Genomic DNA, 24,045 nt, shown 5'->3' with positions numbered 1-24,045 from the left:
CACTAGCATATCTTCTGTGGTGAGATGTGTCTTTAGATCCTTTACCTATTTTTAAATTGGCTTGTCTTTTATTATTGAGTTGTAAGAGTTCTTTATATATTCTAGCTACAAGTCCCTTGTCAGATTTATGATTTGCAAATGCCTCCTGCCATTCCGTGGCTTGTCTTTTTACTCTTTTGATGGCCCTTGGGGGAGCTTTTTAAAAGGATGGTGCGGGGAAGGGGTCCAGGGCCAGAGGCCTCAATTCTTTTCTTTCTCCTCCTCCACCAGCACTCAGTAGAACCCTCCACAGCCTGCCTCCCTTTCCTTCCCCACCCTCACCACGATCCCACAGAGAAGTGGGTGCAGAGGCCATCCACCTCATTGTCCACCCACAGCCAGGCCAGACTCAGATGCAAATACATCACTTGTGCACTTGGTTAGGCCAAAGATTGCATTTTACAATTAAAATACTTGACCCCCTCCTGCTCTTCTCCCATCCTCTGTCCTAACACAAACATCCTAATAGAAGGGAGGGAGCACAGAATTTAAAGTCGGGGCTGAATTTGAGTTCAGGCTTGCACACTTCCTAGATGTGTGATCTTGGGTGCATGATGTCACAACTTCCAGCCTCTGATGCCTCGGGAGTGGGATGGGTTAATAGTCCCTGCCCTTGGGGGTTGGGAGAATTTAACCAGGTGAAATCAGTGAAGGCTCTGGCCCATGACATGGGTGTCCTGCTGGACAGCTCAGAGTCAGCAGATCACAACCTGGGTGAGCCAGTTCCACCTCTTGGGGGTGCCCTCTGCTGACGGCTCACGGTTCCTGTCTGCAGGCTCTGTCCCTCTTCTCGTTTGTGACCCGTTCTGGGACGGGATGGAGTCTAAGGCCACACTGGCTGTGGGTGGGGTCTCAGGGCTTCTAGATGAGCTGAGTCACATGGCCTCGTGAGTGCTACGCAGGCCACTCAGATGGCATCTGGAGAGAGAGGCTCGCCAGCGTCTGTGAGACCTTGTGCAGGATGAAAATGACATCTCCTCTCTCCTGCCTCTGCAGACAGAGTAACCAAACGGTGCGCGTGACCCAGGAATTCCTGGAGTACCACGTCAACGGGGATGTGAAACAGGGCCCCATTTCTGATAACTACCTGTTCACACCGGGCAAGGCCGCAGTGCCCGCGTGGGAAGCTGTGGAAATGGAGATCGTGGCGGGACAGCTCGTGACTGAGATCCGGCAGTACTTCTACAGGTGCTTCCCCCCGGGGTGACCCCCACAGCCCGGCACAGTCAGCGCATGCGTGCAGGCAGCTCAGTGAATGAGGGTCTGTCTTTGCTCTGAACCCCAGCTCCCGGGCCGTGCTTGACACGTGGTTTGATGAAGAAATGAATTGCTCTGGTGTCTGTGTGCTGGCTGCGTTTGCGTGTGGTGTCACATTGGTTGGGAGCTAAGTTCAGAGCTGAGAGAGAGACCCACAGACCCTGGGGCCCACAGAGCACCTGTTCTTCCATGATCAGAGCAGATGTAAGGCAGGCCCGGCATGGCAGCCCTGCGGTGTCGGGGAACCAGGCTGCTCCCAGCCACTCGGGGTCCTGGGTAGTGCTATTGTCCGCATGGCCCAAGAAGGCTCCCTGCCTTTCGGCCCTGCCCTGCCCTGCCCACCCTGCCCACACAAAGGAAGGGAAGAGAAAAGGAAGCATCTAGAAGGTTCCTGGAGCTTTACTTACTGACGCTCCCTTCTCCTCCAGGAACATGACAGCACGGAATTACACGTATGCAATCCGCTCCCGGCTCACCCATGTGCTGCAGGGCCATGACGGGGAGCTGCTCTGCCACCGGATAGAGCAGGAGTACCAAGCCGGCCCCCTGGAGCTGAACCGCGAGGCTGTCCTGAGGACCAGCACCAACCTAAACAGCCAGCAGGTCATCTACTCAGACAACAACGGCTACCAGATGCAGCGGAGGCCCTACGTTTCCTATGTGAACAACAGCATCGCCCGGGTATACCCTGCAATGCCCACAAGGCACACTCCCGATGGCGCCTTTCCTGGACCCATTAAGCATCAACTTGCAGCAGTAGAGGCCAGTAGAGGTCTCCAGTGAGAATTTTTTTTCCTTTTTTTTAAGATGGAGTCTCACTCTGTCACCCAGTCTGGGGTGCAATGGAGCGATCTCAGCTCACTGCAACCTCTGCCTCCCAGGTTCAAGCGATTCTCCTGCCTCAGCCTCCTGAGTAGCTGGGATTACAGCCGCCTGCCACCATGCCCAGCTAATTTTTATATTTTTAGTAGAGATGGGGTTTCACAACGATGGCCAGGCTGGTCTTGAACTCCTGACCTCAGGTGATCCACCCAAAGTGCCTCAGCCTCCCAAAGTGCTGGGATTACAGGCGTGAGCCACCGTGCCTGGCCTCCAGAGAGAATTCTTTTAAAGCCTGTGTGTCTGCCCGTTCAGGGCTTGAGCGTGCAGGCTGTGAGTCAGACTGGTGTCTGAATTCTGGTGCTACCACAGACAAGAATAGTATGTGCCTTGGCTTGTGCCTCGGTTTCCTCTGCTGTAAAATGGCTGCTTCATCAAAGGGTCATTCTGAGGATCCATGAGATGATGCGTGGCCAGGGCTTGGCCAGGGCCTGCACCCACGTCAGCTGGGCCGTATGCTAGGAAGCCACAGAGCTGGTGTCTGAACCCCAGTCTGTTGGTCTCCAAAGTCAGGGTCCCAGCCCCATGCTGCTGCTGTGCCTATGGGGAGCACTAGCTGGGGTGGCAAGAGGGTGATGCCTGACCTACCTTGCCCTTCGCCCCAATTGCCCGCCTGGGGATGTTTCTGTCTGCAGAATTACTACCCCATGGTTCAGTCGGCCTTCATGGAGGATGGCAAAAGCAGGCTTGTGTTGCTGTCAGAGCGGGCACATGGCATCTCCAGCCAAGGGAACGGGCAGGTGGAGGTAGGAGGCACAGTCTGTCCTGCAGCAGCCCCTCGCGGCCCCCCACAGGCATGCCCAGGTGCAAGCCGGGCCTCTTGGACAATGCCTTCCCACAGGTCATGCTTCACCGGCGGCTGTGGAACAACTTCGACTGGGACCTGGGCTACAACCTCACACTGAACGACACCTCAATCGTCCACCCAGTGCTCTGGCTTCTGCTGGGATCCTGGTCCCTCACCACTGCCCTGCGCCAGAGGAGCGCAATGGCGCTGCAGCACAGGCCCGTGGTGCTGTTCGGAGACCTCGCCGGTAAAGGGGCGCCCTTTCAGAGTAACATCATCACTGCCCCAGCACCAGCCAGGCCAGGGCGGGCCTTGGGAGGGGCCTGTGCCCTCATGAATCTGGGCAGCTTTTGGGCAGGAAGCAACCTCAGGGACCTCTAGCCCAAGCCCCTCATTTAACAGGTGGGCAAACTGAGGACAAACAGTGGCTCACTTAAGGTCATACAACTAGTAGGTACAGAGCTGGGGCTCACCCATTTCACCACATGCCTCTTCCCTGTGTCTTCTCCATTTTCTTCTCTGATGTATCTTTTCCTTTCTTAATATGACATTATGTCACCATGTCACTTTAGGTCTGGAGGCTTAGCATTTAAAAGACTGGTTTGTTAGCTGGGCTTGGTGGCACATGCCTGTAATCCTGTAATCCCAGCTACATGGGAGACTGAGGCAGGAGAATCGCTTGAACCCGGGAGGCAGAGGTTGCAGGGAGCTGAGATTGCACCATTGCACCCCAGCCTGGGTGGCAGAGCGAGACTCTGTCTCAAAAGTAAAAATAAAAGACAAGTTTGGTCTGAATCTAGGTGTGCTGTTACCAGGTGGGGGTATTTCTAATCTATAGTCTAACCTGAAGGACTTATTCTGTACCTCCACTGAGGCTTCTGAAGATCAGATCAACAACCATGTAGTTCTGTGTCTCTATAAAGTAGCAGAACATGAGAAACATTAAACAATGATTACATTTAAAGATGGTCTTTTGGAGCTGCAAGACCTAGATACAATTTGCTGCCATTCTCACTAATCCTTAAACTCTTTTCTTTTTCTACTCACCTATGGAGGTTTTGATTAGCATGTGCTTTTAAGGTTCTCCCTGCTTTCGTTTTAGAGCCAGAACCTTCCCAGGGCAGTAGCCAGCAGGCAGGCTGTCACTCACCCATGCAACAAGCATATTCTGAGCACTTGCAGTGTGCCTGTACCATACACTGGAGATGCAGAAGAGCAACCCTGACCCAGGAGAGTTTTCCTGGGCTGTTGGACAGGGGAGGCGTGCTCGTATAGAGCCAGGATTCAGGGTGGAGAAGGAGCCATGCCATGGAGGGCCTGGTGTTTCGTGGGTGTGGAGGAGCGTGAGACCACAGCTGGGAGGAGGTCAGGGATCAGGTCCAGGGGGTGTCAATTAAGGTTCTTTGGAAGTAACGGAGCCTGAAGGGGCAGCTATTTGGGCAGAGCCTGGAAAAGCTCATGGAACCTAAGGAGGAGCTGGACACAAGGTCTGGAGAGGCACAGGGCAGAGCAGCTCTGGGCATCTCAGGAGCAGAGGCTCACAGCCATGTCTCCCAGGATGGCCATTGAGCCACCTCTGGTTCCCATGCTTCAGATTCCCAGAAGAGGAAATCTGATTGGCCTAGCAGGGTCAGGTTCTGCTCCCAGACCAGTCAGTGGTTCCTTCTGGGTAGCTGGGGCTCTTCCTGCAAAGGGAGATGAGGCCGTGTCTGAGAAAGCCCCATGGCTGTTGTCATCTGCATCCCACCTGGCCTCACTCTGGTCTCTGTTGGTTGCAAGTAAGGGAAACCCAACTTGAACTAGCTGAGCCCCCAAGGAGAGTGTATGGTGAGGCCCACATAACCAAGGGAAGGGCAGGGTGTAATTGGGTCTCAGGGCCTGGAGCCCTCGTGAGGCTGTCCCTGTTCATCTCTCACCTGCACTTCTCTCCGTCTGCAAACGTTCCTTCACCTCCCACCTGGGATGTGACTCTGAACAGCTCTGGGGCTGGTCTCAAAGAACAACTTTGTCTCCCGCACTCAAAAGGACCTAAGACTTGGACTTTCCAGTTCCAAGTGCAAAAGTCCTAGGGAAAGATTCTGATTGGACCAATTGGTCCAGATTCTGCCTGGACCAATCAGCATGGCCTGGGGGTATTGTAAGAAGATGGTAGCTCCAGTAGCTCCAGCTGAACATCTAGGCTTGAAAGGAGTAGGGGCTGAGGTGCCTTCTGAGCAGAGAGACCAGTAGATGACAAAACAGGGGTGGAACTGGCATCCCAGATCTTGAGTAGAAAACAGGGTTCTGGCCGGACACGGTGGCTCACACTTGTAATCCCAGCACTTTGGGAGGGCAAGGCAGGAGGATCACTTAAGCCCAGGAGTTTAAGACTAGCCTGTGAGACCCTGTCTCTACAAAAACATTTTTAAAAATTGGCCAGGGTGGTGGCCCATAGTCCCAGCTACTTGGGAGGCTGAGGAGGGAGGATAGTTTGAGCTCAGGAGTTTGAGACTGCCGTGAGCTGTGATTGCACCACTGCACTCTGGCCTGAGTGACAGAGCAAGTCACTATCTAGAAAGAAGGAAGGAAGGAAGGACGGAAGGAAGGAAGGGAGGGAGGGAGGGGAAGGGAAGGGAAGGGAGGGGAGGGGAGGGAAAAGAAAAGAAGAGAGGGATGGAAGGAAGGAGAGAAGGGAGGAAGGAAGGGAGGGAGGGGAAGGAAAAGAAGGGAGGGGAGGGGAAGGAAAAAAGAGGGAGAGAAGGAAGGAAAGAAGGAAGGAAGGAAGAGGGAGGAGGAAGGAAGGATGGAAAAAAAGGGAGGAAGAAGGAAGGAAGGAGAGAGAGAGAAAAGAGGGCTGTGCATGAACTTGCCTTGTTATCTTGAATAAGCTTTGTGCCCTCTGAGCTATTTCCTCGTCTCTAGCTTGAGATGGTTAGGCTGAGGAGAGTCAGGGTCCTCCCAGCTCTTAAGCTCTATGGTCTGAGCAAAGGCAGGGAAGTGGAAGCCTGGGGCATTGGGAGCACAGACACTTTGGGCTGGTGTGGGGTAGGCTACCCACAAGGATGCATGGGAAGTGGCTGGCAGGGGCAGGGGCATGTAATGTGCAGAGCTCCGACTGCCAGGAGGAGGAGTTGAGCCCCAAACCCTCTCCTCACTCTGTCCATCTGCCTTGCAGGGACTGCACCGAAGCTCCCAGGACCCCAGCAGCAAGAGGCTGTGACACTGCCCCCGAATCTTCACTTGCAGATCCTGAGCATCCCCGGCTGGCACTACAGCTCCAACCACACGGAGCATGCTCAGAATCTCCGGAAAGGTGAGCCAAGTGCCCTGGGGTCTCAGACCTGCTCCTCCCTCCCTGAGTCAAATAAGCCACCGGGCCCACCATCAGACAGGGGCTCACCTTAGAGCTATTATGGCTCTGCAAGGTCACCTGGTTTCTTATCTGGCACATGGAGAGAGTGAGGCCCAGGGAAAGTCAGTGATCAGTCACTTGGCAAGCTGGAGGCGAGGTGGGCCTGGCCCCCAGCCCTGTGACCCCAGCCCATTCTGAATGGATCCCTCTCAGCCCGCCACCCCCAGCCAAGACTAAGGAACTAGTTAAAGTCCCCCTGACCCTCAGGGGTACCTGCCAGTCCTGTTTCTTCCAGGGAGATCTCCTGGAGCCCCCAAACACCCAAATTCCCACTCATCCCCCGAGCTCAGGCAGCCTAACTCTTGGGAGCTTCCACTCACTCATTCAACAGCACGTCTCATGCCAGGCTTTGGGGAATGAGCAGTGACCAAGGTGGGCAAGGTCCTGGCTCTCTAAGCGCTTGGTCTAGAGCGGAAGCAGTCAAGCCACCAGGCAGTAATGACAAGGGCAAGAGGAATCCCCCTGCACAGCATGATGGGGGGCTCCCCGAGGAGGCGACAACTGCTGGGAACCGACTTGTCCTGTTGCCAGAGCTCCAGCTGCACCTTCTCTGCCCCCTCTACACCGTGAGCAGCGGAAAGGCAGGGTCGGACTGTGCCTCGGCCATCCTCAGGTCCCCAAGGCCTGGCACACCTGCAGAATTAAGAATACGAGGAAAAGGGTGGGCGCAGTGGCTCACACCTGGAATCCCAGCACTTAGGGAATCCGAGGCAGGCGGATTGCTTGAGCCCAGGAGTTCAAGACCAGCCTGGGCAGCATAGGAAGACCCTGTCTCTATAAAGATAAAAATAGAAAAGTTCTCTGGGCGTGGTGGCGTGTGCCTGAGCCTGCTTTCCCAGGCACCTGCAGCCGCCTTGTGAAATGGAATCCCTCACCATTCCTGCTGTGTGGGACACAGGAGGCCTTCCCTGACTTTGGAGCTGGAACCCCTCACCACCACACCAGGAGATATGGAAGCACTTTCACAAACCTCTTGGCTTTTGTGATCTTGGGCAGCCATTCCCCTGTGCCATTCTGAAAACCAGCTACCCCATAACCCCGTGATAGCTTCTTAAAAATGGGCCAGGCGAGGTGGCTCACATCTGTAATGCCAGCACTTTGGGAGGCCGAAGTAGCAGGATCACTTCAGGCCAGGAGTTCGAGACCAGCCTGGGCAACATAGCTAGACTCTGTCTACAAAAAAATTAAAAAATTAGCCAGGTATGGTGATGCATGCCTGTGGTCCCAGCTACTCAGGAGGCTGAGGTGAGAGGATCACTTGAGGCCAGGAGTTCAAGGCTGCAGTGAGCTGTGATCATGCTACAGCACTCCAGCCTGGGCAACAGAGCAAGACCCTGTCTCTAAAAAAATTTTTTTTCTTTGAGACAGTCTCTCTCTGTTGCCCAGGCTGGAGTGCAGTGGTGTGATCTTGGCTCACTGCAACCTCCACCACCCAGGTTCAAGCAATTCTACCTCAGCCTCCTGAGTAGCTGGGATTACAGGCGCCCACCACCATGCTCAGCTAATTTTTGTATTTTTAATAGAGACAGGGTTTCAGTGTACTGGCCAGGCTGGTCTCGAACTCCTGACAGCAGGCAATCCGCCCTCCTTGGCCTCCCAAAGTGCTGGGATTACAGGTGTGAGCCACCATACCCTGCCAAATTTTTTTTTTTAATACTGATGCCTCAATTCTAATCCCAGACAGACTGATTCAGTCAGCTTTGAGGCACAGCTGCAGAGCTGAGGTTCTACCAGCCAGGGTTTAGGAAGCACCTGTGTTAACCGGTCCTCTCTCCAGGACCTTGAACTCAGTGCTTTCCTCTGGCCTCACTCTTCCCATCTGTAAAACGGAAGCAATGGTAATGAGCCTTTCTGAGTGGGAAGGTCAGGGATGGGACAGGAGATCATATACATCACGTGGCAAATGACAGCATTATATCAGTCAGGGCGGCTGGCGTATGCTGCAGTTAACAAAGAGCCCCGAATGCCCACGGTCTTAACAGTATATATTCATTTCTCCCCCATGCTGTGCATCCAGTGGGGTTAGCAGGAAGGTTTTTGTTGCTGTGGCCACCACGCCCCTGCTGATGGAGTTTGTATTGCAGCACGTGCTTCCTCACTCACCATGGCAGGAAAAAGCTTCTGCCGGGAAGTACTGCGTCACTTCAGCTCACTTTGCATTGGCCACACAGGCCACACAGCCTCCCCTGACTTCAAAGGAGGCAGGGTAGGAGAGACTGGAGTATTTAAGGACATGCCCCAATATGCCCACAACAGTGGACGAGGATGGAAACATTGCAGCTGGTGTCATAGTGGGCAGCCTTATAGTCGGCTAGACCTGGGTGGGAATCCTCCCTCTGCCGCGCACCAGCTGTATGCCTTGGGCACGTGACTGCCCCTCTCTGAGCCTTGGTTTCCTTGTCGAGCGGGGGCCATGTCAGCTGTCTCACAGGGAGTGTATTAGTCTGTTCTCACGCTGCTCATGAAGACATACCCGAGACTGGGTAGTTTATGAAGAAAAAAAGGTTTAATGGACTCACAGTTCCACGTGGCTGGGGAGGCCTCACAATCATGGCAGAAGGCAAATGAGGAGCAAAGTCACGTCTTACATGGTGGCAGGCAAGAGAGCATGTGCAGGGGAACTGCCCTTTACAAAATCATCAGATCTCCTGAGACTTATTCACTATCACAAGAACAGCACAGGAAAGACTCACCCCTATGATTCAATTACCTCCCACCAGGTCCCTCCCACAACATGTGGGGACATTATGGGAGCTACAATTCAAGATGAGATTTGGTTGGAGACACAGCCAAACCATATTGAGGAGGTTAAGAATAGGAAATGGAGCTGAGTGTGTAAAGCAGCAGGTATAGACCGGGGGCATTGGGGTTGGTTGATGAGGGTCTTCACTGCCACCTTCCTTCTGTCCCCAAAGGCAATCGAGGGGAAGTCCAGGCTGACCTCCACCGTGTCCTGCTGCGGCTCCACCACCTGTATGAAGTAGGCGAGGACCCAGTCCTGTCTCAGCCAGTGACAGTGAATCTGGAGGTGAACTTCCCCTCCCCCATCCAGACCATAAGCCAGGGAAGCAAACCCTAGATGAAGCCCCAAGAAACTGCCTTGGCAGAGAGATCCACGAGGGTGTCCTCCCAAATGGACGCTGGTATGGGCCCCACCCCGCCCTTCTTCGTGGTCTTCTGGGTTTGTCAGGTATTACAACTGGCCTGGGTTTTTAGGGGTTTTTGTGTGTACGTGAGACAAGATCTCACTCTGTTGCCCAGTCTGGGGTGCAGTGGCACAATCTCAGCTCACTGCAACCTCCGCCTCCCTGGCTCAAGTGATCCTCCCACCTCAACCTCCCAAGTAACCAGGATCACAGGGGCACACCAACACATTGGCTAATTTTTTTTTTTTGAGAGTTTCGCTCTCGTCCCCCAGGCTGGAGTGCAATGGTGCGCTCTCGGCTCACTGCAACCTCCATCTCCCAGATTCATGCGATTCTCCTGCCTCAGCCTCCCGAGTAGCTGGGATTACAGGCATGCGTCACCACGCCCAGCTAATTTTTTTGTACTTTTAGTACAGACAGGGTTTCTCCATGTTGGTCAGGCTGGTCACGAACTCCTGACCTCAGGTGATCCACCTGCCTCGGCCTCGCAAAGTGCTGGGATTACAGGCATGAGCCACCAAGCCCGGCCTAGTTTTTTTATTTTTAGTAGAGACAGGGTCTTGCTGTGTTGCCCAGGCTGGTCTCAAACTCCTGGCCTCAAGCAATCTGCCTGTCTCAGCCTCCTGAAGTGCTGGGATTACAGGCATGAGTGGCCTGTATTTTATTTCTTTCTTATTTATTCTGTGGTAAAACTTTTAAAACACAGACAACATCTGCGTAATCCAAAAACAAAACAGATTCCCCATAGAGCTGTTTTGAAAGGTGACTTAGAGTCAGACAATCCAGGGTCCACACCCAGGCCCCTCTACGGGGGTGTCTCCAGCACCCCATGCCTCTGGGCCTCAGTTTCCCCCCATGTAAAATGGGGAGAGGTGAGAGTTCTTTGCCCAGAAGGTTGTTGAGAGGCCCTGGCACTAAGGGGTCTCGTGCAGCCTCAGAGCCCCCAGGCCTTGTCCCCTTCCAGGTTCTCCTCTTGGCTGATGTTGCCCTCTGAGCCCCACTGTCAGGCGAGGCTTCCACCACCTGGCCTGCCCACGCTCCCTCCCCAGAAGGCACGACCTGAGCCACCTCATTTCTTCCCCAGTTTGCATTATTTCTATTTCATTTCCTGCTCATGGAGAATTTCTGTGAATCTCTGTGTTTCTGCCTTGGGCCTCCTTCGACATCTGAGTCTTCAGGGGAATCCAGAGAAGCCCCAGTACCTTTTCGCCATGATGTCTTCCTGGGCCCCCCGACCTCCACTTTCATGATCCTCGCCACGGAGGATCCTTTCCTCACAGTCCCTGGCCTGCCTGAGAGTAGGTCCAGGCCATGGCGGGTACCAGCACCCAGCACAGGGCCAGCCTGCCCTGGGGAGCAAGGAGGCCGGCGTGGGTCCTGGAAGTTGCTCATCTGATGCTCCCCCATTTCACAGACGGAAGCACCAAGGCCCTGAGAGGAGGAGACGGTTGGGATGGACACCATAACTCCCTTCCCGATGTGGACGGTGGTGGGGTGGAAAGACCATTGAGTTAGGAACGCAGTTAGTTTGGCTGCAAGTCACAAAACACCTAACAGATGTGCTTGGAACAGAGGACAGAGTGTTTTCTCACCCAACGAGCATGTCCGGATGGACCCCCAGCACTGTCACCGTGGGCCCGGTCACTGTCGTCTTCCCGCCATCGCCAGCACACTGGCTCTTTGTTTTTGCTTGTTTGCGGTCACAAGATGGCACAGGCCTCCCTCATGAGCAAATTTCAAGGCAGGGTGGGGCTGGGCGATAGTGGCCAGAAAGGCCTTGCCCTAGAGTGGCTCTCTCCCTCCGTCAGCACACACAAGCTTCTCCAAGAACCACCCCCAACCCTCCTGCTCCACAGACTTTTCCAGACCCCTAAGGGCCTCCTGCCTCCTCTAGCTGTAAGAGAGGCTGGGACAAGACTTATTGGGAAAGGGGGATGGGGTAACTCTGGCTGGCTTCCTCCCTGGACCGGGCATGGGGCCACCTGAGCAACATGGGGAGAGGAGGACTCCACGTGGGGTGGGCAGCTCAAAATGCCACACCTCCCGGGCTGCTCCTCCGGCTCAGCCACCTGGTGAAGCACGTACCTCTCGCTTCAGTGTCCTCATCTGTAAAGTACACGGCCAGTCCTGTCCTCACAGATGTGCTGTGAGAAGCAGATGAGGGAGCTGTGTCAGGCACCAGGGCAGGACCTGGGCTCCTGAGGACACTGAGTTCGTGGTGTCTCCGCCCTGCTGCTGTCTTGGTTCTCTGCTCAGATCTGGAACTTGGTGCAGCTCACCCTCCCTCTGCTCCTCTCCCTGCAGGCTGTGCTGCAGGCGCTGGGGTCCGTGGTGGCAGTGGAGGAGCGCTCGCTCACAGGGACCTGGGATGTGAGCATGCTGCACCGCTGGAGCTGGAGGACGGGGTCTGGCCGCCGCAGAGGTTTGGGGTCCCCCGCTTCAGCTCCCTACCCAGGACTCCCAGCCAGGCTCAGGAGCTGGTCAGACCCGGTGCACATCCAACCATCTGCCTGTCCCGGCCTATGCAACCTTGTGAGGCTGCTTTCCTGCTCTGAACCCGCAGCCCTCCCAAATCTACCACAGTCGGTTAAGAAAGGCTTTGGGTTAGTCTCTGCTTGCCAGGGCTCCACACAGGCGTGTGTGTGCCTCATACATGTGCACATGCAGACCGCACGCCCTGCCTGTGCCCTGGGTGAGAGCCAGGGGCCCAGGGGCTTCTGCCCACCTTGGCCCTGCTGACCTCAGCCCATCAGCCGGTCCATGCCTCATATGACATGTGCCACTGTGAGCTCCTGCACTACAGGCAGCTTCCAGGCTCCAGTCCCTGTCCACACCATGCCCTCTGCCCGGGACACACAGGTCCCATTCACTCTGGCCAGCACCTGCTCAAGCTCCCCAGGAGGCCTCCCCAGAGTCACCAACCAGGCCAAGTGCCTCTTCCACTCTCCTGGCCCCAGGGGTTTCTTCTTTCCTGTGAAGCTCCTGTTGTCCACTACACACAGCATGGTGGCGGGTGCATGGTGCACGCTCAGTTGGTGGTGGGAGGAAGGAAGGGAGGGACGGAGGGAGAGAGGGAGGGAAGATGATGGTTGGTTGGAAAGAAGGAAGGAAGATGGATGAGTGATGGATAAGTGAACGGCTCCCTCCCAAGATTGAAGCCCAACCCCAGGGCATGCCTTCAGGGGAGCCTGGTGCGGCAAGGGCAGACTCACCAGATGGTCTCAGAAAGCTCTTGGGCTTTGAGGGCAACACCTGTGAGGAAGTGAGGCCACTAGGGCCAGGACCAACCTATGAATCGCCATCGGGGTGGGCAGAAATGCAGGAGACCCACAGGAGTCCTGGCAGAAGGGGGTGCCACAGGCCACTGCCACAGTGGGAGCCACGGCAGACTGTAGCCAGGTGCAGTGTGGTGAGAGGGAGGCTGGGAGCCACAGCAGACTAGACAGGTGCAGGCGGGTGAGGGAGGCTGGGAGCCACGGCAGACTGTAGACAGGTGCAGGGGGGTGAGGGAGGCTGGGAGCCACGGCAGACTGTAGCCAGGTGCAGGGGGGTGAGGGAGGCTGGGAGCCACGGCAGACTGTAGACAGGTGCAGGGGGGTGAGGGAGGCTGGGAGCCACGGCAGACTGTAGACAGGTACAGCAGGGTGAGAGGGAGACTGGGAGCCACGGCAGACTGTAGACAGGTACAGCAGGGTGAGAGGGAGGCTGGGAGCTACAGCAGACTGTAGACAGGTACAGCAGGGTGAGAGGGAGGCTGGGAGCTACGGCAGACTGTAGACAGGTACAGCAGGGTGAGAGGGAGGCTGGGAGCTACAGCAGACTGTAGACAGGTGCAGGGGGGTGAGAGGGAGGCTGGGAGCCACAGCAGACTGTGGACAGGTGTAGCGTGGTGAGAGGGAGACTGGGAGCCGCAGCAGACTGTAGACAGGTACAGCAGGGTGAGAGGGAGACTGGGAGGAGGCATCCCAGGCCACACTGGACAGATCACCTCTGTTCCCCTAGGTGACACCACCTCTCCCTCGAGGCCACCAGGAGGCCCCATCATCACCGTCCACCCAAAGGAAATCCGGACATTCTTCATTCACTTTCAACAGCAGTGAGCCCTGGGCAGATGCCCCGGCCCCAGGGCTTCCCCCAGGAACTCCATGTAACAGAACAGACCCAAGACAGCGAAAAGCAGCGCGGAGGGACAGGACTGGGGAGTCAGCTGCTCATCTGCAGGCTAATGGCAGGAAATGGTCATATTTGGGGTTTTGTCCCTAATTTTTTTAAAATAAAAATTACATTACAAGATCCAGGTTCTTCCCCTCCACACTCAATCAAGCCAGCCCTCTCCTCTTCTGTCACATAAAGGATATTTGGCACGCTCATGCATCATTCATTCACAAAAGACAAACCCAGGACGTTCTGCCTAAGGCAGAGCACAAGACCCACAGCAGCACCAAAACGCATCTGCCGTCCGGGCCCTGCCAGGCTTGCCCAGGCTGCCGGTGGTAACTGTGGACCTTCTGTGTGCTGCGTGTTTTCATAGACTCATCCCATGCTGACAACAGCCTTGCAAGGGGCTTGGCTCTGCCACAAGGCAGGAGAGGAAGTTGTAGTGCCAAGCTGGAGTTCCAGCTCCAGATGCCCACCTGTGCCTCAGCACCACCTGTCGAGCAGAGAAGGCACAGCAGCCGTCAGAGTCCATGAGAGATGAAACCACACAGCAGGGATGTCCAATATCAGAACTATTAATATCAATAAAAGTATAACCTTCCCAGGTCCATCCCAAGAGAATTGAAAACATCCGTCCACACAAAACCTGTGCTCCCGCATTCATAGCAGCATTACTCAAAAGTCAAACGGTAGCAACAACCCAAATGTCCATCCACAGATGAATTAAGACATGAAATGTGTTCTGTCCATACAATGGAATATTATTTGGCCATAAAAAGGAAGGAAATTCTGACACATGCCACAGCCTGAGTGAATCCTACAAACATTACGCTAAGTGAAAGAAGCCAGACACGAAAGGCCACATATTGTGTGATTCTGTTTACATGAAATGTCCAGAATAGGCAAATCTGTGTATAAGAGACAAAGCACATTGGTAGTTGCCAAGGACTGGAGGAAGACAAAAGAAGCATGACAGCTAACAGGGACTGGATTTCTTTGGAAGATGATGAAATTGTGGAATGATGGTTGCACAACTTTGTGAATATACTAGAAACCAATGAATTATTAACTTTGGAAGATGAATTTTATGGTCTGTGAATTATATCTCAATTTTAAAACTTTTTTTTTCCCCCCTGAGACAGTCTCACTCTGTCGCCCAGGCTGGAGTGCAGTGTCACGATCTCAGCTCACTGCAACCTGCACCTCCTGGGTTCAAGCAGTTCTCTAGCCTCTGCCTCCGGAGTAGCTGGTACTACAGATGCACCACTGCGTCGCTAATTTTTCTATTTTTAGTAGAGACAGGGTTTCACCATGTTGGCCAGGCTGATCTGGAACTCCTGACCTCAGATGATCTGCCTGCCTCGGCTTCCCAGAGTGCCAGGATTAACAGGCGTGAGCCAATGTGCCCGGCCTAAACTGTTTTAGAGAGTAAACTGTGAGATGTAGGAAATTATATGGTCCTCTAGGGCTGAAGGAAAGCACCCAAAAAGGACCAGCTTGGAAGGAGACAGACCTCTTTGGACAACATGCAGTTTGGCCACCAGACAGCAAAGACATTCTTTGGTTTGGCCAGGCAGGAGCTGGGCTGGAGTTGCTGACCAAGCAAAAGGCCACCCCTGTGAGGTGGGGTCAGGTAAGCAGCCACCAGAGGCATGGATGTGCAGTGGGAAGTTGAGGCACAAGGAGTGAGGCAGGAGCCCTTTAGAGCATGTGGGCTGCATGGGGCTTGGTTTCTGTGTCAAGAAGACTATGGAGGCTGGGCACAGTGGTTCAGGCCTTAATCCCAGCACTTTGGGAGGCCAAAACTACAGGATCACTGGAGGTCAGTAGTTCAAGACCAGGCTGGCCAACATGGTGAAACCCCATCTCTACTAAAAATACAAAGTTAGCCGGGCGTGGTGGCGTGCACCCACCTCATCCTCCCAAAGTGCTGGGATTATAGGCTCGAGCCACTGTGAATGGCCTGTTTTTTTTGTTTGTTTGTTTTTTACAACCAACCACCACCAAACTCCCAATAAACTATATTGCTCACTGATAATCCCAATAAAAACCCCAACAGGTTTATTGTGGAATTTGACAGGATGATTCTGAAGTGCACTGGGGCTAGGTGCAGTGGTTCGTGCCTATAATCCCAGCACTTTGGGAGGCAGAGGTGGATGGATCACTAGAGGCCAGGAGTTCGAGACCAGGCTGGCCAACATAGTGAAACCCCCTCTCTAAAAAAATACAAAAATTAGCCGGGTTTGGTGCAGACGACTGTAATCCCAGCACTTTGGGAGGCCGAGGCAGGCTGATCACCTAAGGTCAGGAGTTCGAGACCAGCCTGACCAACATGGAGAAACCCCATCTCTACTAAACATACAAAATTAGCCAGGCATGGTGGTGGGCACCTGTAATCCCAGCTACCCGGGAGGCTGAGGCAGGAGAATCTCTTGAACCCAGGAGGCGGAGATTGCGGTGAGCCGAGATCGTGCCACTGCACTCCAGCCTGGGCAACAAGAGCGAAACTCTGTCTCAAAAAAAAAAAAAACCACACACAAAAGTGCACATCTTCATCCGTTTGGGCTGCTGTCATAGAATACCGTACACTTTGGGAGGCCGAGGCGGGCGGATCACGAGGTCAGGAGATCGAGACCACGGTGAAACCCCGTCTCTACTAAAAATACAAAAAATTAGCCGGGCGCAGTGGCAGGTGCCTGTAATCCCAGCTACTCGGGAGGCTGAGGCAGGAGAATGGCGTGAACCCGGGAAGCAGAGCTTGCAGTGAGCCGAGATTGCGCCACTGCACTCCAGCCTGGGAGACAGAGCAAGACTCCATCTCAAAAAAAAAGAAAAAAGCCGGGCGCGGTGGCTCATGTCTGTAATCCCAGCACTTTGGGAGGCCGAGGTGGGTGGATCACGAGGTCAGGAGATCGAGACCATCCTGGCTAACATGGTGAAACCCCATCTGTACTAAAAATACAAAAAAAATTAGCCGGGCGTGGCAGACGCCTGTAGTCCCAGCTACCCGGGAGGCTGAGGCAGGAGAATGGTGTGAACCCGGGAGGCGGAGCTTGCAGTGAGCCGAGATCGTGCCACTGCACCTCAGCCTGGGCGACAGAGCGAGACTCCGTCACCAAAAAAAAAAAAAAAAAAGAAGAAAAAAATACCGTATACTCGTATACTGAGTGGCTTATCAACAGGAATTTATTTCTCCCAATTCTGGATGCTGGGAGTCCCAAGGTGCCAGCAGATTCGGTGTCTGGGGAGGGCCTGTTTCCTGGTTTACAGATGGTGCCGTCTTGCTCCGTCCTCACATGGCAGAAGGGGCAAGGCAGCTCTCTGAGCTCCGTTTCTAGGAGGGTGCTAATATAACAGTACTCAGTCTACCTCAAAGAAAAATTTTGTTTGCTTGAATATAATTGCAGCTTTGCTTAAGCTTACAGACTATTCATTAAAAACAGCCTCAGGGAAAGAGGACCTTCAGCAGAGATAAGAGAGAAGTGCACTGACCAGCAATCCTGGAAGCTGCTAGCCACAGGTTTCCACCCACCAGGTAAGAATAGTTGGGCTGAGGTCGAGGCAGGAGGATCACATAAGTCCAAAAGTTTGAGACCAGCCTGGGCAAAATAGGGAGACCCTGTCTCTACAAATAGTAACAAAATTTAACTAGGTGTGGCACACGCCTGTAGTCCCTGCTACTCAGGAGGCTGAGGTGGAAGGATCCCCTGAGCCAGGGAAGTCAAGGCGGCAATGAGCCATGCCTGGTCAACAGAGTGAGACTGTCCAAAAAAAAAAAACAAAACTAAGACCAGCCTGGCTGGCCTGGTGCAGCCAGCACTTTGCGGGGCTGAAGGGGACAGATCACTTGAGCCCAGGAGTTGGAGACCAGCTTTGGCAATGTGGTAAAACCCAATCCCTAAAAAAAATTTTAAAATCAGCCAGGTGTGACGGTGTCTGCCTTTAGTCCCAGCTACTCTAGAGGGTGAGGTGGGAGGATCACCTGAACCTGGGGAGGTCAAGACTGCAATAAGCCATGATCATGCTACTGCACTCCAGCCTGGGCAACAGAATGAAACCCTGCCTCCAAAAAAAAAAAATAATAAAGCTGCACCTGCAAAAGGTCACAAGACGTCCCCCCAAGACAGCAATCATAACTACCTGCCTGAGACTGCGCACATAGCTGCTGTTCCACAAGAACGCTTTGATCATCATTCGCACTTCCCCAGATTTCCCTTAAAAACGTCCATCTGGAGACACAACTTGGAGAGGTGATCTTTGAACACAAGAGTTCACTGCCCCCGCCCCCAACTCCCAAGTTCCTGGCTTCTCGAATAAAGCTACCTTTCCTTTTACCAAAACTTGTCTCTCGCATGTCGGTGAGTGAGTGGCCTGAACCCGAGTTCAGTTACAGTAATCCCCATAACCTAATCACCTCCCAACATCCCCACCTCCTAATACCATCACCTGGGGGATTAGGGTTCAGCATATGAATTTAGGGGGACAAAAACATTCAGACCAGAGCAAAGAGCTCCGAAGCTGGACCGTGCACATGGAAGCTGATAGAAGAGAGATGGGGCCAGGCGTGGTGGCTCATGCCTGTAATCCCAGCACTTTGGGAGGTCGAGGTGGGCGGATCATCTGAGGTCGGGAGTTCGAGACTAGCCTGACCAACATGGAGAAATCCCGTCTCTACTAAAAATACAAAATTAGCCAGGTGTGGTGGTGCATGCCTGTAATCCCAGGTACTCAGGAAGGCTGAGGCAGAAGAATCGCTTGAACCCAGGAGGCGGAGGTTGCGATGAGCCAAGATCACGCCACTGCACTCTAGCCTGGGCAACAAGAGCAAAACTCGGTCTCAAAAAAAAAAAAAAGAGCGAGATGGGGTACCTCATGGTGAGGAAGAATGTTGCATGGCAGAGGTGCTGTGACAACTGCCCGCTCACTTGGAACAAAAAGAAACTTGACCCTCCCTCACATCGTACACAGACAGCCCCCAGCTGAAACTCCAGCGGTCAATATACACGTAAAAAGATGGTCAGCCTCCTTAGCAATCAGGTCTGTGCAAATAAAACCACAGTAAGACACTGTTTCACATCTGCCGTGTTTTCTATTTAAAAGATTAAAAATATGGGCAATTTTTTTGTGGGCAATCATGGAAACTCTCTCAGACTTCTAATGTGAGAGTAAACAGAAGGAGCAAACTTAAGAAAATAGTTCCATGTTATCTTCTAAAGTTAAAGATATGCATGCTCTAGACCCAGCAATTCTGTTCTAGGTATGTAAGCTAGAAAATCATGTTCAGCCAGGCACGGTGGCTCATGCCTGTAATCCCAGCACTTTGGGAGGCCAAGGCGGGCAGATCACTTGAGGGAGGTCAGGAGTTTAAGACTAGCCTGGGCCAACATGGTGAAACCCCATCTCTACTAAACAAAAAAAAAAAAAAAAGGCTGGGCGCGGTGGCTCACGCCTGTAATCCCAGCACTTTGGGAGGCCAAGGTGGGCAGATCATGAGGTCAGGATATCGAGACCATCCTGGCTAACATGGTGAAACCCCGTCTCTACTAAAAATACAAAAAATTAGCCGGGCGTGGTGGCAGGCGCCTGTAGTCCCAGCTACTCGGGATGCTGAGGCAGGAGAATGGCATGAACCCGGGAGGCGGAGCTTGCAGTAAGCCGAGATCATGCCACTACACTCCAGCCTGGGCGAAAGAGTAAGACTCTGTCTCAATAAATAAATAAATTAATTAATTAATTAATTAATTAATTAAATAAAATAAAAATTGGCCGGGTGTAATGGTGCATGCCTGTAGCCCCAGCTACTCGGGAAGCTGAGGCAAGAGAATTGCTTGAACCTGGGAGGCAGAGGTTGCAGTGAGCCAAGAGAGAACGCACCATGGCACTCCAGCTTGGGCGATAGAGTGAGACTCCATCTCAAAAAAAAAAAAAGAAAAGAAAAGAATCATGTTCGTGTGCACAAGAATATGTAAGACTGTTCAGTGGCATTGTTCATGATAGCTGTAAATTAAAACCATTCATAGGCCCCTTACCAGTGCTTGGATAGAGGCTGGTTTATTTGTACAAGAGAATACTATAGAGCAGCAGGTCTCAAAGTGCGGCCCCCACACCAGTAGTGCCAGCATCACCTGGGGAGTTGTTAGAAACACAAAGTCTCAGGCCTTATCCCAGATCAAATAAATCAGAAACTCTAGGGATGGGCCCTGGAACATGTGTTTTAACAAGTTTCCTGGGTTTTTCTGATGCACACTCAATTTTAACACTCACTGCCATAGAGCAATCAAAATGAGTGAACTATCCTTACCTGCATCAACACAGGTGAATCTCAGATAGAGAGACAGAGGTGATAGATAGATGATAGACAGATGTTAGATAGATGATAGACGATAGATGATAGACAGATGTTAGATAGATGATAGATAGATTATATTGAGCAAAAGCAGCAATATACAAATGAATAACTATGATTCCATTTATATAAAGTTCAAAAGTGGGAAAGACTATACCATATTCTTTATGATTGCATTCCTAGTGGATAAAACAACAAAGAAAGCAAAGAAATGACTAGCCAAGGTGGGGTACAGTGACTCTGTCCTGTAATTTTAGCACTTTGGGAGGCTAAGGTGGCAGATCACTTGAGCCCAGGAGTTCAAGACCAGCCTAAGCAACACGGCAAAACCCCATCTCTACAAAAAAAAAAAAAAAAAAAAAAACAGGTCGTGGTGGCACATGCCTGTAGTCCCAGCTACTCAGGAGGTTGAAGAAGGAGGATCGCTTGAGCCTGGGAGGTTGATGCTGCAGTGGGCTGAGATCATGCCACTGCACTCCAGACTGGGTGACAGAGAAAGACCCTGTTTCAAAAAAAAAAAAGAAAGAAAGAAAGAAAGAAGAGAAGCAAAGGGAGGGGAGGGGCAGGGAAGGGCTGAGAAGGGAGGGGAGGGGAGGGAAGGGAAGGGAAGGGAAACTAGAAGTCACAAGAGGGGTTACGTCCAGTGGGGCGAGGGAGATCTGGGTTAAGAAGGAACACACCTGGATTTCTAGGTGTGGCATGGTTTTATTTCCAGACTTAGTTGATTGTTAACATGTGAGTTTCTTTAAAATTATTCATAGGTGAAACTATATTGTATACACATATATATATAATGTTTCTACTCATATTCTCTCATATATATGATATACATGGTAAATGCACATGTATATATGAGAATATAAACAATGTTATATATGTTATTGTCACCAAAAAATATTAAAAATATTTAAAAGAAAAACGCAAAAATGTGAAATATATAAATGGAAAAAGATAAAACAAGTCCAAATTCACATCTTATATCTAACAGCTCTTTTTATATAATCCAGACTGTACTTAGCTCAAACTGGCTTAAACAATATAAGGATGTTTTTGGTTGTGGCAGGGCTAGTTAGCTTTCTGCTGGCATCCATTCTTCCCCTCCATGATATAAATGACAGTTTTAGCTGAGAAGTGGCTTCCCAGACAAGGTCCACATTCCCTAGCTTTCCTTACATCCAAAGGGAGCATATGAATCCTTCTCACTAAGGTAATGAAAGAGAATGCCTCTGACCATTCCAACACCCCAGCTAAGATCCCAGACATGTGAGTGAGACCTTTTTGGGTTTTTCAACCATTCCAGGTAGCAGCTCAACCCAGCAGAGTGAGTGACTCTAGGTGATAAACTATACATGAAGCAGAAGAACCAACCAGCTGAGCCCTGCCCAAACTCCTAACCCACAGAATTGTGACAAATGATTGTTATGGTGCTAAGTAAGTACCATAAGATTTGGGCCAGGTGTGGTGGCTCACACCTGTAATCCCAACACTTTGGGAGGCTAATATGGGAGGATCACTTGAGCCCAGGAGTTCAAGACTAGCCTGGGCAACACAGTGGGACCCTGTCTCTTAAAAAAAAAAAAAAAATTAGGCAGACATGGTGGTGCACACCTGTAGTCCCAGATGCTCAGGATGCTGAGGTGGGAGGATCACTTGAGCCTGGGAGGTCAAGGCTGCAGTGAGCCATGATCATGCCATTCCACTCCAGCCTGGGCAACAGACTGAGACCTGTCTCAAGAAAAAAAAAGATTTGGGGTGTCATGAACACAGCACTAGATAACTGAAATATATAACTTCTTTGTAAGTCATATTTATCATTACACAATGCTCCTTTTGTTTCATATTTTAACCTTAAATTGTGCTTTATTCCTTAATTTTTATACATTCCTTGTCACTTCATTATAGGTGTGTTTCTTATATATAACACATACCTTGATTTTAGGTTCTTTTTGTTTGTTTTTCTCGTTCTTTTTTTTTTTTTTTTTTGAGACAGAGTCTCACTTTGTTGTCCAGGCTGGAGTACAGTGGCGCCATCTCGGCTCACTGCAAGCTCCACCTCCCGGGTTCATGCCATTCTCCTGCCTCAGTCTCCCAAGTAGCTGGGACTAGAGGCACCTGCCACCACACTCGGCTAATTTTTGGTATTTTTTAGTAGAGATGGGGTTTCACCATGTTAGCCAGGATGGTTTCGATCTCCTGACCTCGTGATCTGCCCACCTCGGCCTCCCAAAGTGCTGGGATTACAGGCATGAGCCGCTGTGCCCAGCCATGATTGGATTTTGTTAAATATTTGTTCTCTTTTCTATTTATAGTGCATTTTACTTCATTGTTTTCTCTCCTCATTTTTCCTTTCCTTTTCAATTTTCCAGAGTCCTATTTTATTCTCTTTTTTCTCCTCATTACTTTGAAAGTTCTACTAGTCTTTTCAGTTTTTCTAGTAGTTTTGTTCTGGATTGTTTTTGGCATAATAATTATAAATAAGCCTCTATTTCCTTTCTGGAATAACAAAATAAAATAATCATTATCCTTCACCACCACAAAGATGGCTTTGTTGCCCGCTCTCCTTCCTCTTTCTCCCATAGCAAGATAAAATCTTTGGACCGTGTGTACATTCTCACTCTTCCCATCCATTTATAACTTCAGGCTTCGGTTTTGTCAAGCTGTTCAAATCTCTGGAGAAGCAGCAAAACAGAAAGCGGAGGAAGCATGGCAGTTTACGCACTTCGGGCCCACAGCAAGCAAAGGGCAAAGGAGAGGAAGCCAGTCTGCTTATGACTTCCCTAGGGATGGACATCAGCTATTAGGCTCTTCAGGATGGACATCAGCTATTAGGCTCTTCAGGCTGATATAACAAATTGCCCCAGACTGGATGGCTTAGACAACAAACATTTATTTCTCATAGTTCTTGAGCCCAGAAAGTCCAAGGGCAAGGTGCCAGCAGATCTGGAGGCTGGTGAGGACTGTCTTCCTGGTTTGCAAATGGCCATCTTTAAACCAAGTGGTTAATTTGATGAGATCTGCTTACCCTGCTTGCTTTGGGTCACTTGCTTTTTGTTATTTTTTCTCCCTTTTTCCATGAAGCTGAAGGCCACAGTAGCTGAAGTATGCATCACTGAATGCTAAAACTTAAACCTTTGCTGACTACTTTATTTTTTATTTTACTTTTTAAGAAACAGGATCTGACTCTGTTGCCTAGGCTGGAGTGTAGTGGTATGATCATAGCTCACTGAAGCCTCAAACTCCTGAGCTCAAGCAAACCTCCCACCTTGGTCCCCCAAAGTGCTGGGGTTACAGGCATGAGCCACTTCACCTGACCTTCACTGGCTACTTTATAGATTACATTTGTAGGTTGCCATGGTAATGGTTGCTTCGGTTATTTTTCAGGAACTTGGGCCAGCTCCTGTCCAGTTCAAACCAGCTGAGACCACCAACTCTTCAACTGGGCCTGTGCAAGTGCCTGAGAGGTGGCCTTTGGACATCAGAGGGCCCAATACTCCACCCTCAGATCATGCTAACACCACCATTTTCTGTACATATGTCCTTTGAAATGTCATGAACCCTGACTACACTTGTGCAAAATGAACCTGTTACTTCATTTTTTCCCCACTGCCAATCATCTTTCCCCAAGCCTTAAACCACCCCACTTCTCTAACCCATAAATATCCCTAAGCCTTATTTTCAGAGAAGTCGATTTGAGAGCTGTTTTCCCACATCTTCACCTGGTGCCCTTGAGAATAAGTCTCTTTTCTTTTGCAGAACCCATGTCACAGTGATTGATTTACCGCACACGGGTAGAACAGACCTGGACCTGGCCAGTAACAGTCTTCTTGTCGTAGCCTCACATGGCGGAAAGTAGAGAGTAAGACCTCTTGAATCTTTTCTTACAAGGCACTAATCCTTTGATAGGTACCCCACCCTCATGACCAAATCTAACCCTAATCACCACCCAAAGGCCTCATCTCCAAATACCATCTCATTAGTGGTTAGGATTTCAACATAAGAACTTGCAGGGGACACAAACATTCAGTCCACAGCACCAGGCTTC

At 51.4% G+C, this 24,045-nt stretch overlaps 1 protein-coding gene across 6 annotated transcripts in view; it reads left to right on the top strand.

Moving 5' to 3' along the window:
• MAN2B2 (mannosidase alpha class 2B member 2) overlaps positions 1-14,740 on the top strand; it is a 53,277-nt gene extending 38,537 nt beyond the window's left edge. For 3 of the 6 annotated variants that reach the window (XM_063722573.1, XM_063722583.1, XM_063722584.1), the window contains 8 exons: positions 1,036-1,227; positions 1,725-1,977; positions 2,811-2,921; positions 3,017-3,209; positions 6,117-6,254; positions 9,269-9,381; positions 11,804-12,031; positions 13,502-14,740. In XM_063722573.1, the coding sequence (XP_063578643.1) occupies positions 1,036-1,227; positions 1,725-1,977; positions 2,811-2,921; positions 3,017-3,209; positions 6,117-6,254; positions 9,269-9,381; positions 11,804-12,031; positions 13,502-13,762 (1,489 nt within the window). In that variant the 3' untranslated portion in view covers positions 13,763-14,740. 6 annotated transcript variants of the gene reach the window in all.
• Positions 14,741-24,045: the final 9,305 nt, after the last annotated feature.

Source organism: Pongo abelii, chromosome 3 (genome assembly GCF_028885655.2).
Source record: "Pongo abelii isolate AG06213 chromosome 3, NHGRI_mPonAbe1-v2.0_pri, whole genome shotgun sequence".
NCBI classification, from domain to species: domain Eukaryota; kingdom Metazoa; phylum Chordata; class Mammalia; order Primates; family Hominidae; genus Pongo; species Pongo abelii.
Note: the sequence above shows the minus strand (reverse complement) of the source record. Positions and strands in the feature narration are given on the sequence as shown.